The 15,600-nt window shown below is 38.0% G+C and overlaps 2 protein-coding genes across 2 annotated transcripts; one reads left to right on the top strand and one right to left on the bottom strand.

Annotated features, from left to right (window-relative positions):
* Positions 1 to 8,318: 8,318 nt before the first annotated feature.
* Positions 8,319 to 9,023, bottom strand: LOC108861165 (uncharacterized). The gene has a single exon (XM_018634995.2). It carries the CDS (start codon positions 8,972 to 8,974, stop codon positions 8,438 to 8,440), a length of 537 nt encoding a protein of 178 aa, XP_018490497.1. The 5' UTR covers positions 8,975 to 9,023; the 3' UTR covers positions 8,319 to 8,437.
* Positions 9,024 to 11,753: 2,730 nt separating this feature from the next.
* LOC130494863 (uncharacterized) lies at positions 11,754 to 14,217 on the top strand. The gene is made up of 3 exons (XM_056985685.1): positions 11,754 to 12,278; positions 12,429 to 13,714; positions 13,923 to 14,217. Exons 1-3 carry the CDS (start codon positions 11,754 to 11,756, stop codon positions 14,215 to 14,217), a joined length of 2,106 nt encoding a protein of 701 aa, XP_056841665.1.
* The last annotated feature ends 1,383 nt before the right edge of the window (positions 14,218 to 15,600 follow it).

A 15,600-nucleotide genomic window follows, 5' to 3' on the forward strand; every position in this document is an offset into this window, starting at 1 on the left:
CCTCGCCAGCCAAAAAAAAAGCTGCGCATTCACCATCTGAAGAGGAGAAGGATCTACATCAAGCACTCTGCCGTCCTGATTTCCCTCATTATCTTCTCATCGCTGATCCGCCTGTCGACCTCTGGAATCAGTTCTCAAAAACGTTGTCTTCTAGGAAAAAAGGGTAAGTACCCTCACCCATCCTTCTTTTTCATCAACATCTTGTTTTTTATATTAAAACGTTTTTGTTTTGTTTGGGTCCGTATGACAGCTTCCACGTTACACCTTCTAAGCTTGATTTCGACAATCAATTCCTCTCCAGCTAGCAACTCCCAGTCAATGGACAAGCACACTGGTGAGGACTTATTTGACTGTTAATATCATATCTAAAACATGCTAGTTGTGTATCACTGCTTCATAACCAATTGCGGTGGTACCTTAAATGCAGCACATGCGTGTTCTATAGCACATGCTGTCAGAGCATCACAAGGAAGTACTCCAGTGTATGAATGCGTCTTTCAGAAGTCCCCTCTTGACGTCATTGATGATGTTAAAAGATCGTCAATTCCAAGCCGCTGTCAGAAAAGAAAGGCTTCGTTGGGATCCGCGACTAACACAACTGATACTGCTTCTTGGTAAGACCTGGATGAAAGAGGTTCACACGGTCTACACCCCTATGATATTGGAAGACATGCATTGGGTTAGGTTAGCTGTAAACCTCGGTGTTGGAGATGTTGAACTTATGGACTCGCAGCCCAGCTTGTACGACGATGGAGAGGTCTTAGGGTTCATCAAGCCTATTCTTCAGATGCTCCCATATCTTCTCCGCTATGTTGCCAAGTACACCTCCCATGATCTGTCACCTTTTACTTGGAGCGCATCTCTGGCACCTACGAAAACCTCCGGTCAGGCGAATGCGGCCCGGTCTATGTAAAGTTTATGGAGATGCACCTTTTCGACGATCCAGACCCACACATGTCAGGGATCACAGATTACAATGTAGACAACATCCGTCAGATCTACGCAATGGAAGCCTACAAATCCATCGTCCTACCAGCATACCCATCGTCCTACCAACCACCACCCCTACCAGAATACCAGGGTGATGAATAGTGTTCTCATCAAAGTTCCGTCAGATTGACTTATAAGGCACCCCACCTTTTGTACTACTAATGTGCCTTTTTAGCGGCGTCTTGAACTAATTATGTTTTTTTGTGGCATAAAGGCCAGTGCTTTATACGGATGTAATCTATCTCTACCAACTTAGACTGTTGTTCTTCTTTTTGCTAATCAACTTATGAACTCGGATTGTCTATGGTAGTATCCACTAGATTTGCTTCCAACGTGTTTAGATAACCAATCAAAATCCAAACCATAGGATACTAACCACCAAATCATATAAATAGCAAAAAAACATCGATTAACCATCGCTTACCGTCCACCATATTCGGAATAAAAAAAAACAATAGCAAAAACAAACATAATAGCTAACCAAACAGACCATAACCAATATCTCAGCGGTCTACGGATACCATTGTTAAATCAAAATAGTTAACAAAAAGTGAATGAGAAGTTAACAAAAAAGATATAAAATATTCATCTCAAGCCTTTAAGAAAAATAATAAATATCCTCACTGATTCCTCTTCTCCTTAATCTCAGATCTAAAAAACCTCTCAACACTTTTTCCACCCCATCCTCCACGAAATGGAAAATGTTGACGAAATCCCAATTGTTTGCCACTGCGGCTCCCCGACCATTGTTCTCACATCCAAAACACAGGATAACCCTGGAAGAAAATTTTTTCGTTGCGGAACCACTTTCGGTCCGGGCCATGTTTTCAAGTGGGTTGACGAAGCAACTTCAGAAGAGCTTGCCCGCGTGGCTGACAAACAAGCTACACTCCAACTAGACTTGGTCCAAGTTAAGGAAGATCTTCTCGACATCAAGAAAGATATCCAGGAGATTATTGCTATTTTAGAATGTATTAGGTCTTCTAAGGTCTAGATCTGTGTTTAAAATGTATTAGCTTCCTCTGTTTTCTTAAATGTAACTGAGTCATTGTATTAGTATTGTAACCCAGCTAGCATCGATGTGTTTAACCCCGACCACAAATCTAGTAACCACTAAAAATCAACCACATATACCCTAAATAAGAGAGAAGATCGATTTATTTCAAAATAACAACCAACTACCCCACAACCACAAGATCCACCAAATATGTTCTACACAATTCCTTCTTAAACCCCATACATATCATCCACTTTACCTTAACCCTAAACCACCACAAACACTATAACCCTAAACCCCAATAGTACAAACACAAACCCTATACATATCATCACTACATATTTTTGGTACTTCCACTATGTATTTAAAAAAACTGATTTAGGATATAGTAATTATTAATTTTACTATGTCTGACAATATCTGCTTGCCTATCAACATAAACTTCTATTTCTAAACATGGTCTTCGTTAGTCTAGTCTGAGCTCATAGATACGCGTTCCGTGGTTAGGAGTTTATGGGTTGGTGTGTACCAGGAACCGCAACCATTGGCTGGAAAATTCGTGGTCGGATTGAAAGACATAACAAACTTCCATAATCAAACATCCATAATACACAGAAAACATTATCCAAACATCACAATCCTAAAGATACTTATAACATAACTTCCGAAATCAAACATGACAAACATCCAGCCATTACAACAAAAACAATTGCCCATCCTCTGACCTTGTATGCTCCCCAACTCAGCACATTCTTACCCCGGCACAAAATTAGGAGTCACTTTGGCGATCTGACTTCAATTAAGGGGGACCGTACAGTTGGTCATGTTATGCCCTATCCCTCTGCATCTCCCACACCTATTATGTTTCTCTTTCTTATTTGGACCATGCCGCATAAGTACACCCCTTAGATGATTATCACATTCTCAACATATATTTTGAACTATTAAAAATAAGGAGAAAATAAACTCACAGGTATCTCTCTTGTCGATAGGTAGCGTTTTGTTTTGCGTCGTCCCGCTGGCCTGACATCCTCTGGAATATCTTCATCCCGTGGATCACCTATTGGACTGATCACCCCAGCATAGGTTTCCTTCCAAGTTTCTGTCTTATACCAGTGACCAACCAGTGTCCCATAAGGTACCCCAAGGTTGTCAGCAGCTAGCATCGCATGACCAAAAGGTGCATTTCTTTTGATCAAGCATGACATTGTCGTGACCACCAAAGTTACCAACTACCTGATTGCTCCAAGAAGAAACAGAGTTGATTTTGCTGCCACTTATCAGCGCCATGCTTTTTGTCATCACCTTATCCACCTCAACCGTCATCACCCCCCTGTGCCTCTCCGATTTCTTCCTACAAGCACTAAACCACCTCGTCATCATCTCTTGAATAAACATAACCAACTCAACAATTGGTGACGATCTCCCTTCCACCAAAGCATTGTTAAGCTGCTCAACTATGTTACTTGTCATGATGTTGTATCTTTCCCCTCTGCAGTGCGTCCTTGACCAATGAGACGTCCCAATCTTACCCAAATAAATGGCACAGTCACTGTTCGCAGCCCTTATCTTGTCACAATAGTTCATGTAGTCACGCATCCTGTGTGCACAAGCAGCTGCCGTCACCAACCTTGCAAGCCCCTTGCATGAATATCTTGCATTCACATTCCTTGCTAAATGAACAATGCAGTAATCGTGATGTGCATGTAGATACACCCGACTCACAGCTGAGGCGATACTAGTTGCTTTATCGGAAATAATAGTGATATCTGGAGAATCAGCCAGAATCCTTTCCAGCTTTTGCAGGAACCACGTCCAAGCATCCACATCCTCAGCATCAACCACAACAAAGGCCAATGGAAACACTTAGAAATTTCCATCCTGACCACTAGCTGTCAACAACACGCCTTTGTATTTGCCGCTGAGGTGTGTGCCATCAACCACCAATACCAGCCTCAGCTTCCTGAAACCTCGTATAGAAGCACCAAACGCCAAGAACATGTACACAAATCGCTCCACTCCTTCCTTGTCTACTTCTGACTATATATCAGCCATCGTTCCCGAGTTTGCTAGTTTCAGCATATACAAATACTCTTCCAGCTTTGTATAAGAATCATCATCTGATCCCCTAAGATCAAACACAGCTTTCTCCTTTACCCTATAACACTTCATGTAAGAAGCTGATATCATAAGATCTTCCAGCACAAGCCTCTGCAATTCTCCCACCTTTGGCCCTTTAGTTGGATCCTTAAATTTCGCCTTGTACACTGCCGCTATTACTCGAGCAGTTCCTCGCTTCATGTATCCATTCCTAGTCTTTATCGGGCATGCATGTTCAAGCTAGGCTTTTCTAATCTCATAATAGCCAGTGCCCCGTATCTCATGTGCTGTTACTCGCCAATCGCACCTTGCTTCCTGACACTCGCATACAAATGAACCAACCTTCGTCCGAGTCGGGGTGAATCTGATTTGGTTTTTTATCGCATAAATGTCCAAAGCGATTTGGCAATCCACTTTGCTCCCATAGACCTTTCCAACATGCACAACACCATCCGCCCCTTCAACGTCTAAACCCGGTATCTCAGCAGCTTCGTACTCTGTGTCATCATACAAAGGCGGGATGTCAAACTCGTCGTCGTCCACATCACGGAGGTTCCGTTTTACTGTTTCGCTACCACCAGTTTTCTGACCACGCTTACCGCAACCACCAAGCCTTGTTTGTCCCATACACGATAAGTCATCCAGGTGGACACTGATAGTGCTCAAATTACCCAGTAGAGCTTACTCTCTCAAATAAGAGGTACAACTATAATACTTAGGGATAATCACGAGGAGCTAGGGAACCAATTAAATAAAATCTACTAATCAATCTTAGGTGAAGTTGGTTTATATGATGGAAATAAAAATAACAATTCCTAAAATGAGCAAGGTAGTTGCTCTAACTAACAATATGATGGGTTGTTTGATAAAGAGTGCTAGACATAGGGCTTTTATTCAGGAATAGAGATTATAATTTCTATAAATGCTTAAACAAGTTGCTTGCATGATACTATAGATCTCAGCCGCTTAACTCAAGTGATGTATCACTGGTTAAATAATCTAGATCTCTGGCCTCAACTGTCGTATGTTTGACACAGAAAAAGAGTCGATCGACATCTTTTTGAGATATTGATCGATACACCTTTCGCTCGGCGATCGATTCACCTGTCAGGATATCGATCGACGGCTTCTAGATATGCATAGGCGCGAGCCGATAATGAACACTAGGTCTCAAGGAGGGCTGTCGCTCTTCTCAACAGGAGACAAGCTAGCTCCAATGGATAATTCAAGATAATCAAAGATCCTAGTGATATATATTCTAGTTAGCTAATCTAGAACAAGCATAGGGTGCAATCCAATTGATGAGTACCACAACTTAGCAATTATAGTTTGGGGCTAATCCCACAAACTTATTTAAACCCTAGATCTAACAAGTAGACTACTCAGACATAGCTAAGCAATTCATGACAATGGATAGATGAAAGAATTGCATAGATAGAAATAAGTAGAAATACAAAAGGAGATGAGAAATCTCTCCAATCTCTCAATACAAATAAAACTCTAGTCTCTCTCTCACACTCTCTGCTTTTCTCTTGAGTTGTTCAAAGCTTGCTTGCCGTCAAAAATACTTAGCAGGAATATTTAAGCATTTCCATTAGGTTAAAAACTCGTCAGGGGCAATCTCGTAATTTGGTGAAGTCTTGGTGAAGTAGTCGGCTAAACCATTTCGTCCTCGATATCGATCGACAACACTGAATGTGTATCGATCGATTATAATCTTCTAGTACGTGGATATTCTCAGCTACATCGATCGACAACTCTGGATGAGTATCGATCGATTATAATCGCATGAATGGTCAACTCGGGTGTATCATCTCTTGTACTCCAAAATGCTCCAAAAATATCACTTTCTCACGAAATGCTCATGAACCTGAAAACATACCTAACAGGCTAGAAAACAGATTAAATATATAATAAAATACTAGTATACCATGGTTAAAAATGGATAAAATCCATGGTATATCAGACACCCCCATAACATCGTCTCCATCCCATCCACGAGAAGCCCCATCCCCCTCTAATCCACGAGACGATCCACCGGTATTAAAGCTGTTAGAACGTCTTCCATCTTCCATTTTTACCAAACTAGCGTCCTCTTTATCATTGAATACAGCCTCTAGCGCATCTGTTCCACCTAGATCACCCGCAATCAGTGGTTCCCAAAATTGATAATCATATCCTTTAGGCCGAACGTCCCGGTCATCCACCTCTTCTGGTCCACTGTAATCAATATCGATAGCTTCACTGCAACCACTCAAATCAGCTACACCGGTGGACTTACTAGCCGACTTCATTCTCGCTTCAAACCTCTTTACCTCTTCCACCAATTCAACATCTTCCAAATTGATGAAGTTGGTTTTGGACCCCACACTAGACACGTATTCCCCTTTCCCACTAAAACCGCCTCCATCATTCTTCTTTTAATCCATCACAGGTGTCTCAAATGCAACGCCCACACTTCCAGAGCCTTGGAAAACATCCCCTCCTACATGTTCCAACGTTGCAAACAGATTCATTGACCCCCTAACCTTCAGATGCGTGAAAAAATACTTCAAAGCTCCATCGCTAGTCAACACCACATGCAGTGTTTTAATCCATGTTGCAAGCTCCAAACTGTCAGGTGGCCAATAAGACAACGAAGCACAAGACTCCAAATCGACAACATTGAACTCGCGGAGAACACGACGTTCAAGCTCTCTTATGGATATTTCCTCCCCAACAGTTACCATCCTAGCCATCCGTTTCTTGTCCACCAAGAACTCCTACTTCCCATCGTTACCACAATACCATCCTCCACACATTACCATACACATCTCATCCATCTGCATTCCACCACAAAAAAAAAAAACTCATAAGCAACCACAGAAAACAGAGATAACAAACACTTACAAAAACAGAGACACAACAAGACAGAGACAACCAACGCACAGACAAGTGACTCGAACATACATTACACATACCCCTATGAAACAAGCAACCATATTCACGTAACCAAACACACCATTTTCAAAAACAATCTCAACACACACGTACCTTTGCTGGTTTTACTCGAAGAAACTGTTTCTTCAAAGCAACATTACACGATTCGTTGACCTCCCTTTCTTGCGGTTTCACTTTTCTCTTCAGATCTAAAACATTAACCTCACAACCAATCTCTGCCCGAAATTATGAGGAGTTATTGCTCTTTCCATCACGTCGTTTCCTTCTTAATTGCACCAAGCTGAAGCCTAATACAGTATTATATCCATAGCCGTTGGATATATCCTATTTTGAATCTTTAAATTTGGTCCATTAGATCCAACTACAGCTAAGAGTTTCTCTGTACCCAATAAAACAACTAATGTACTTGCTAACTTTAACATTAATTACAACACTCCCTTCCACTAGTTACAAACGAAGTAACTAATAATTAGAAAGACAACAAAAGAGAGAAGATAGACTTACACCACAGAAGGGCAGTGGTGGTCAACAAAAAGACATTTGTTGGGAAAAAGTGTGTCAAACTCAACTTGTGTCTCTAAATGAGAAATAAACTCAGATTGTGCCTATTTGTGTAAGTTTCTCTTTTTTAGTACGTGTTTATGTCCCACTTGATTTTGCACACTAAATTTTTAATGAGGAATAGCTTCATGATTTTCCAGTTTGACCAAACTTTATGGTTAAACTTGAGGGAATATTGACATGAAAACTTGAATGAAGCAAAAAAATGAAGAGAAGAGAGGCTGGACAGGTAAAAGAGATTACAGGAAATAGATGCCATACAGTGGATGCCAAGCAATGGATACAATTCGGAACGCTATTTTATTTTATTAAAAAGAAGTTGGTAAAGCTAAGCTTAGTGTCACAAAAAAAAAACTAAGCTTATGGACAAGTGGGATTCATTCAAATTTGAATTCCTGCAAATATAGCTGTTAGGGCAGAAGGCAATCTAATATCCAATGTGTCTTTCTATGTCTTTTTTTTGTCTGGACTATATTCAGATTTTATGAATTAAGATAATAAGATTTTCGTTCAGTATTCTCTCTTTTAACAAACAACTTTCTACGCTCTTCCTCCTTACTTTTTGAATTGAATTCCTCTTTCTCTCTTATTCTTGAAATTGTTCTTCACATTTCTTACATACCATTTGACCACAACCATACAGATGCACAGTAGAGTCGTTCGTTATATTATAACAAAGGCACAATTTATAAAACAAATTACATTACAACATTACACAAAACAGAGAGCACAATAAGTGCAAAAAGTACTGTAATTTACAACCCGAGATTTATTAAGGTAATAATGTAGTACTATACGAAATTCCCAAATTAGGAAAAAAAAGTATAGAAAACGTTGAATGTAAATACATCAAGCCTTGATCTCAATCCTTGACTTGATGCATCCAATAGAGATATCGATCTCGATAAGATTATCTTCTTCGATGAAACCATTGAACTCTGTGAATATATCAAAGAGCCTACCATCTTGGACTTTGTTGTTTACATAGAGATTATTTTTCTTACTAGTATTGTGTTGTTCAACGTAGTGACCACTAGGTAAAGACAGCTCTATAAGGCTCTCATCATCAGGGATTGCACCATCTTCATCCATTCCATTAGTTATTACGATATTTTTCTCCGGTTTTTGGATGATATCCTCTGTGGCAACATAGTCTTCTTTTTGATCTAGTTTTGATGATTGGATTGAAGAAGGAAGAAATGAGATTGGAAAGAAAAAAGAGGAGAAGAACAAAGCAGCAGAAGTGAGGAGGAGGTGTAAGAAGCGCAGGCCAAGAACGTGAAGAAACGGAGGAGCAAGAAGAGAGAGCCATGAAGCAGGTCTCTTCAACAAAATCGAAGGAAAACTCATGAAACAGTACTCTTCGATTTTCTTGCCAAAATTCATTTTTAACTCCCAAAAAATATTAGATAGACAGTTACAAAAAAAAAAATATTAGATAGATGAAACCCTAAAAACCCAAGAAGAAAAAAAGTATTCGAGAACGTGGGTTTGGATTTCTTAATCGGAATGATATCAAAATGTAAAAAGCTATAAATAGAAATACCACCTTAGATAAATGCAAACTTAATTAATAATAAAAACAGAAAACCGGAAACCAGTCCATTGTTTGTTTTATTGTTTACTTCGAGATTTGAAGTAACAACTCCAACCTGCACTAGTTAAACAAAAATATGCTTGCGTACATCATGTGCTTTGCTGCAAAATTAAGCTTGACTTCATACCAAAAACAATTAAGCATGAGCACAGTATTTCGATGTGTATGTGGATGGAACCAACACATAATCACTCGTAAACGACATCCAATACAATAAAAATCGTAATTTTATACGGATTTCTTTGTACTTTTAACCGTTCAATCTTGTTCTAGTGGTGTTTTTATCTTCACTGAAATTTAAAAAAAAAACAGTAGTGTTTCTTGCTCAAAAAAAGGACAGTAGTGTTTAATGGGTTCAATTGTGTTGGTTCCCCCACCATTACTTACACAATTAAATTAATATATAAATCTAACTTCTACAAAAAATAAAGGTGTACACAAACACAATTGTTCTAACTTTGGCTAGTTAAATAATTTTAGATAAGTTTATTCTGATGTAGTATACGATCATCTTATATATGTACAAAATAAATCTATCTAAAACATTTTTAGTGATATTTTTGGGAGAATCTATCTACACCCTTTTGGTAAGTATATTTATTTACGAAAACAAGTACATTTTCTCCATATATCCAACAGATAAAGAATAATCTAAGCATCTGAAATTGATTCTCTCGGAGACTTCGAAGGCCAAAACCCAGAACTTGTAACACTCTCCAAGATACAATGAGATGGTAAGCCATGTGCCAAATCTGGCGTCATCTTACTTTTTTGGGTAAAAAGCATACCACATCTAACTTATTTTATAATTACCCAAGCTTTACAAGCTTTACATCTCAGCTCCCGATGGATATAAAAAGATAATCTGGGCTAAACTCAATTCATGGGGACGCATAACTTATAATGGAGAGAGACTATTTTGCATACTGAGGTAGATACACTGAAATAAGCTATGAAAACTAGGCATGGGCATTTTAACCTGGACCCAAAGATCCGACCGGGAACCGATCCAAAAATACCCGACCAGAACTCAACCCGAAAGTTTACAAGTATTTTTTAGATCTAAATTTCTTTTACCCGAATAGATCCGGACCCGAAGAGAACCGACCCGAATAGACCCGGACCCGAATAGATCCGACCCGATAAGAACCGATTTGTACCCGACTTAAAAACATGTATATTCAAAATTATAATTTTATGTGTTTTGTTATATATATATATATATATATTATTTTTTATTTAGTTGAAATATCTTTTATTAACAATATTTATTATTATTTTGTAACATTTTAAAATATAAAATTTAGAGTTCAAAAATGTTTTATGTTAATTATTAATAGTTCAATTTAAATTATTTTGTAAATATTTAGATATATATGATAAATATTGATTAATTTGAGTAAATTTAAGTATGTCATATATTTTTCAGAGTTTAAGTATCCGAACCCGAACCAGACCCGAAAATTATGGGTATTTTACAGGTATTAACCGACCCGGACCCGACAAGACCTGACCCGGAACCGACCCGAAAAATTATAGGTACCTATATGGGTCTAAATTTCTAGGACCCGTATGACCCGGATCCGATAGGATCCGACCCAAACCCGACCCGAAGACCCGGATGCTCAGACCTAATGAAAACAATGTTTTAGTATCGATAGGACTGATTGCAAAAATTTAATTGTGAAAGGAACCTTGAATTTGACCAAGCTTTACAACAAAATTGAAAGAGATTTAAAACTCTTCGGTTATGTTTTTCGAAATTCAAAATATTTCACATTCCAAAAATGCAAAATGAAATTGTTGATTCGTTAGCTAAATCTACTTTTTTCCATAAAAATCTATATTATGTTAGTTATTTTATTCCGGTCTATTTATTTAAACGAATTAAAATTTGAATAATAGAATATATGTTTGTTGCCACAAAAAGAAACTAAACTTATTTTAAGGTCAAATTATCGTTAAAATAAATATATTATAAGTTATGAATATATATTCTGTCGATATTTCTATAATTTACATTCTGCAGAATATATAATAAATCATTTTATCTTTATGAGTGGTATAGTATGCTTTGTGGCGGTATCTATTGACTAGTATCCAAACATTTATTAAGGAAAATGTATTTATGTTTATTTTTTAAAAGCTACCCAAATGTTATATATTTGTACTTTCATTTTCATCAATAACATCAATTTTCCCAGCAAAACAAAATTAAAGACTAGGAGCCATTACTACTAGCTATTTTAGACAGATCTTTGAGTCTTCTAATCCAGAAGATATTGAGGAAGCACTATCCCAAATTCCTACAACAATCACGGAGCCAATGAATAAAGTCTAACAGCTCCGATTTCTGAGTGGGAGGTTAAGCTAGCACTCTTTGCAATGCATCCAGAAAAAATCCCAGAACCAAATGGGATGACTGCACTTTTTTATCAGAAGTTCTAGGACATAGTAAAGGAAGATTTGACTCTTATGGTCAATAAATTTCTTACTGAGAGGACAATGCCAGCTGGATTGAACGAAACAAATATTTGCCTCATCCCAAAGACTACAAAGCCTAATGAAATGACACAATTTCGCCCTATTAGCTTATGTAATGTAAGTTACAAGATTATCTCTAAGGTCTTATGCCAGAGACTCAAGAAAGTGCTACCAGGTCTAATCTCTGAAATCCAGTCATCCTTCGTTGCTGGAAGGCAGATTTCGGATAATATTATGATTGCGCAAGAGATGTTTCATGCACTGAGGACTAAGCCAAGCGGACGTAATAAAAGAATGGCCATCAAGACAGATATGAGTAAAGCATATGATAGGATGGAATGGTCGTTTATTGAAGCTGTTATGAGAAAGATGGGTTTCTCGGAAACATGGATTACCTGGATAATGAGATGTATTACATCAGTTCAATATAGAGTCCTCATGAATGGCCAGCCAAGAGGAAATATTATTCCAGGGAGAGGCCTACGTCAAGGAGATCCTTTGTCTCCTTTCATTTTTATTCTATGCACGGAAGCGCTCGTTAGCTTTCTAAATCACGCAGAGAACCAAGGGAAGATAACGGGGATGCGCGTCACACGCGCGTGTCCATCGGTATCCCACCTTCTCTTTGCTGATGATAGCCTTTTCTTCTGTAAGGCGGAGCCCCGTGAATGTGAAGAAGTAATGAAAGTGATCAGGATCTATGGCAAGGCATCGGGACAATGTATCAACTTTGATAAATCCTCATTGCTCTTTGGTAAGAGGATTAATGCAACCACAAGGCAAGAGATAAAAGATGTACTGGGAATACAGAATGATGGAGGGATGGGGACTTACTTGGGTATTCCAGAAGATATTAGTGGCTCAAAGTGTAAGCTCTTTGCTTTCCTAAAGGACAAATTAATGCATAGAGTGAATGGCTGGACAGGTCGTTGGCTCTCGAAAGGAGGAAAGGAGGTATTGATAAAGTCCATATTGCTTGCTCTTCCGACGTATGTTATGTCTACTTTCCTGCTCCCATTGGAGATATGTGAAAATATTGCTAGTGCTATTGCTCAATTCTGGTGGAGCTCAAATCCCCCAAAAAGAGGAATACACTGGTCGAAATGGGAAAAAGTCTGCCTACCGAGAGAAGATGGAAGGATTGGATTTCGTTTGATCCATGAATTCAACCTGGCATTGCTAGCAAAACAATTATGGAGGCTAGCACAAAATCCGGATTCTCTGGTTGCACGTGTCTTGAAAGGAAGATATTACAGACTAAGCTCGCCTTTGCGAATAAATTCTGTAAACAGTCCTTCATATGTGTGGACTAGTATTTCTGCTGCGAGGGAGCTTTTGTTGTTGGGGATAAGACAGAAAATACATTCTGGTTATGAGGTAAAGGTGTGGGAAGACCCTTGGATTCCATTGAATCCTGCTAGGCCAGCTATACCTATAGCGCCGGTGATGCACCCAAATATGAGAGTGAGTGATCTAATTAATCAGGAGTCGAAGGAATGGGATGTTGAGCTACTGGAGCAATATGTCAGGCCAGAAGACATACCCCTTATTAGGAGTTTAGCCATAAGCATAACTCATAGGCCTGATACATTTTGCTGGAACTTTACACGAAATGGCCAATATACGGTCAAGTCTGGATATTGGGTGGCTCAAAATATGTTGAAGGAGGTAGACGAAAAGCAAGGGGTAGAACCAAGCATTACAAAGCTCCAAGCCTTTGCTTGGAAGATAAAAGCGCCGAAGAAAATTTGTCATCTTATATGGCAATTGTTAACTGGTCAGGTGGCAGTAACGAGAAACCTAGTAAGGCGAAATATGAGATGTGATAATTACTGCCCAAGATGTGGTGAACCAGAGGAATCAGTGACACATGCTATTTTCGAATGCCCACCTTCTCTACAAGTCTGGTTACACTCATCAACTCCCACGAGTCCTGTTATTTTTCCAGCATCAAGTATCTATACGAATATGAACTATCTCTTCTGGGAGAAGAATGGTGTACTGGAACCAGACCAAGATAGGGATCCTTATCCCTGGCTGATTTGGTACATTTGGAAGGCTCGCAATGATAAACTCTTCAGAGGCATAGACAGATATCCTCTGGAACTAGTTCGATATGCTGAAAGTGAGTGTTAAGCTTGGTTTAAAGCCAATGAAACGATACCACCAGTAGTACAAGAGAGTAATATAGAGGAACCCCGAGTCATAAGTTTGGGAAATATTTGTTTACTGGATGGATCTTGGACATCTCAGGCTCAATTTAGTGGGTGTGGATGGGTCTGATTGGACAGCAGCGGAAACACACAACTCATGGAAACACAGAACTTCCCCAGAAGAGAATCAACTCTACATTCAGAAGTGGAAGCACTACGATGGGCGATGGAGGATATGCTTCAACATTCACATGCCAGAACTTTGGAACGAACTGCAAGGATTTGATTACTATGATCAAAGAACCTCAAGACTCGCCAAGTTTTGCTACGTAACTAGAGAGGATAGAGACACTGATTATATGCTTCCCAGACTTCAAGATTTCCTATATTCCTAGAGCGCGGAACCAGATCTCAGATTTTTTTAGCTAAGACAGCTAGGTTCTTCCATAGGAAGTTACATTTTGTTGGTTGTTCTATTCCGGTCTGGTTACCCGGACCACCTCAAGCTTGAGTAATAGAATAGCCTTTTGCCGTCAAAAAAAAAAAATTAAAGACTAAATGCTTAAAATCAATTTGAAAACTTTTTGCTCATATAATTTTATAATATTTTATTTTCTTTCAATATAGTCGACAAAAAAATTTGAATTTTTATTTTATAAATCAAAAATTTATTGAAATTTTAAACTTGATAAACTATACTTAGAGATGGTTAAAATTCTTCATGTTTCTGAAATTTTAAATTATTAGTGTCGAACAAAGTTCAAAATGAACTTACACCAAATCTAAATAATTATTCATACGATAGTTTTGTTAAAATCAAAATAAAATTCAAATTGAATAATTGTTACTAAAATATTCACCATCTACCAAATTGTTACTAATTAATTTGGTTAGAAACGAACACAATTGAATATTTTGATTTGATTGGTTCGAGTTTACTCGTAAAAAAGTACGTGATCATATTTTATGGTAATTCTTCATCTTTAAAGATTTATTAAAAAAATGGATGAGAGAAAGAAACCGTAATGACTGCGAATTATGATCACAAATGTGTGGTCGTAATTTCATGTCGACATTACGACCAAGTAATGTCGAAAATAAAAATCATTGGAATTTAGTCGTAATTCAATTACGATAACATCTGGTTGTAAAGTAGTCGTAATATAACGACGCATTAACAACGACAAGAAGATAATAGACGTTACTTTATGTCTAAATTACATCTATAAATTTGCATCTAATTAACAACCATTTTACGAGTAGAAATTGTAAATTTGTAGTAAAGATTATAATGGACGTAAATCCAAAATTATCCTATAAATATACTTTTCTCTCTTATTCTTAACATACACCAAAAAACGAAATTGAGTAAAAAATATCTTGATATATCTATGAGTTTCGGAGTTAGATGTATCTACATAAAGATTATGGAGAAAAATTCTCAACGGAACAAAAATATTCATATACCAGACCGGAAAAACGTCTCTCACGTAGGAAACATGTAAAATGTTTTGTCTCTATCGTAAATGCAAGAATAACAAGTCTGCTGCTAGTGAAACGGTTTGGAAACATATAGTAAACAGAGGATTTACCCCTCATTACTACATCTGGTTTCACCATGGAAAGAGTGATAATAGAAATGAAGCTAGTAGTAGTAATCAGTTTAAAAATATTCGTAACATAGATGAACCGAGTCATTTCCCTTCTGAAACTTACCCTGAAGAGGATCAGATGGTATATCATAATAGGATGCATGATATGGTTACATAAGCATTTCA

This window comes from Raphanus sativus, chromosome 5 (assembly GCF_000801105.2).
Source record: "Raphanus sativus cultivar WK10039 chromosome 5, ASM80110v3, whole genome shotgun sequence".
NCBI lineage: Eukaryota > Viridiplantae > Streptophyta > Magnoliopsida > Brassicales > Brassicaceae > Raphanus > Raphanus sativus.

Bases quoted from the DNA above. Each gene is read 5' to 3' on its own strand.
- LOC108861165 (XM_018634995.2), bottom strand. From the start codon at position 8,974: ATGAATTTTGGCAAGAAAATCGAAGAGTACTGTTTCATGAGTTTTCCT.
- LOC130494863 (XM_056985685.1), top strand. From the start codon at position 11,754: ATGACACAATTTCGCCCTATTAGCTTATGTAATGTAAGTTACAAGATT. The intron at 12,279-12,428 runs GTATCCCACCTT...CTCTTTGGTAAG, and splicing joins TCACACGCGCGTGTCCATCG to AGGATTAATGCAACCACAAG. The intron at 13,715-13,922 runs GTACATTTGGAA...TGGACATCTCAG, and splicing joins CCTTATCCCTGGCTGATTTG to GCTCAATTTAGTGGGTGTGG.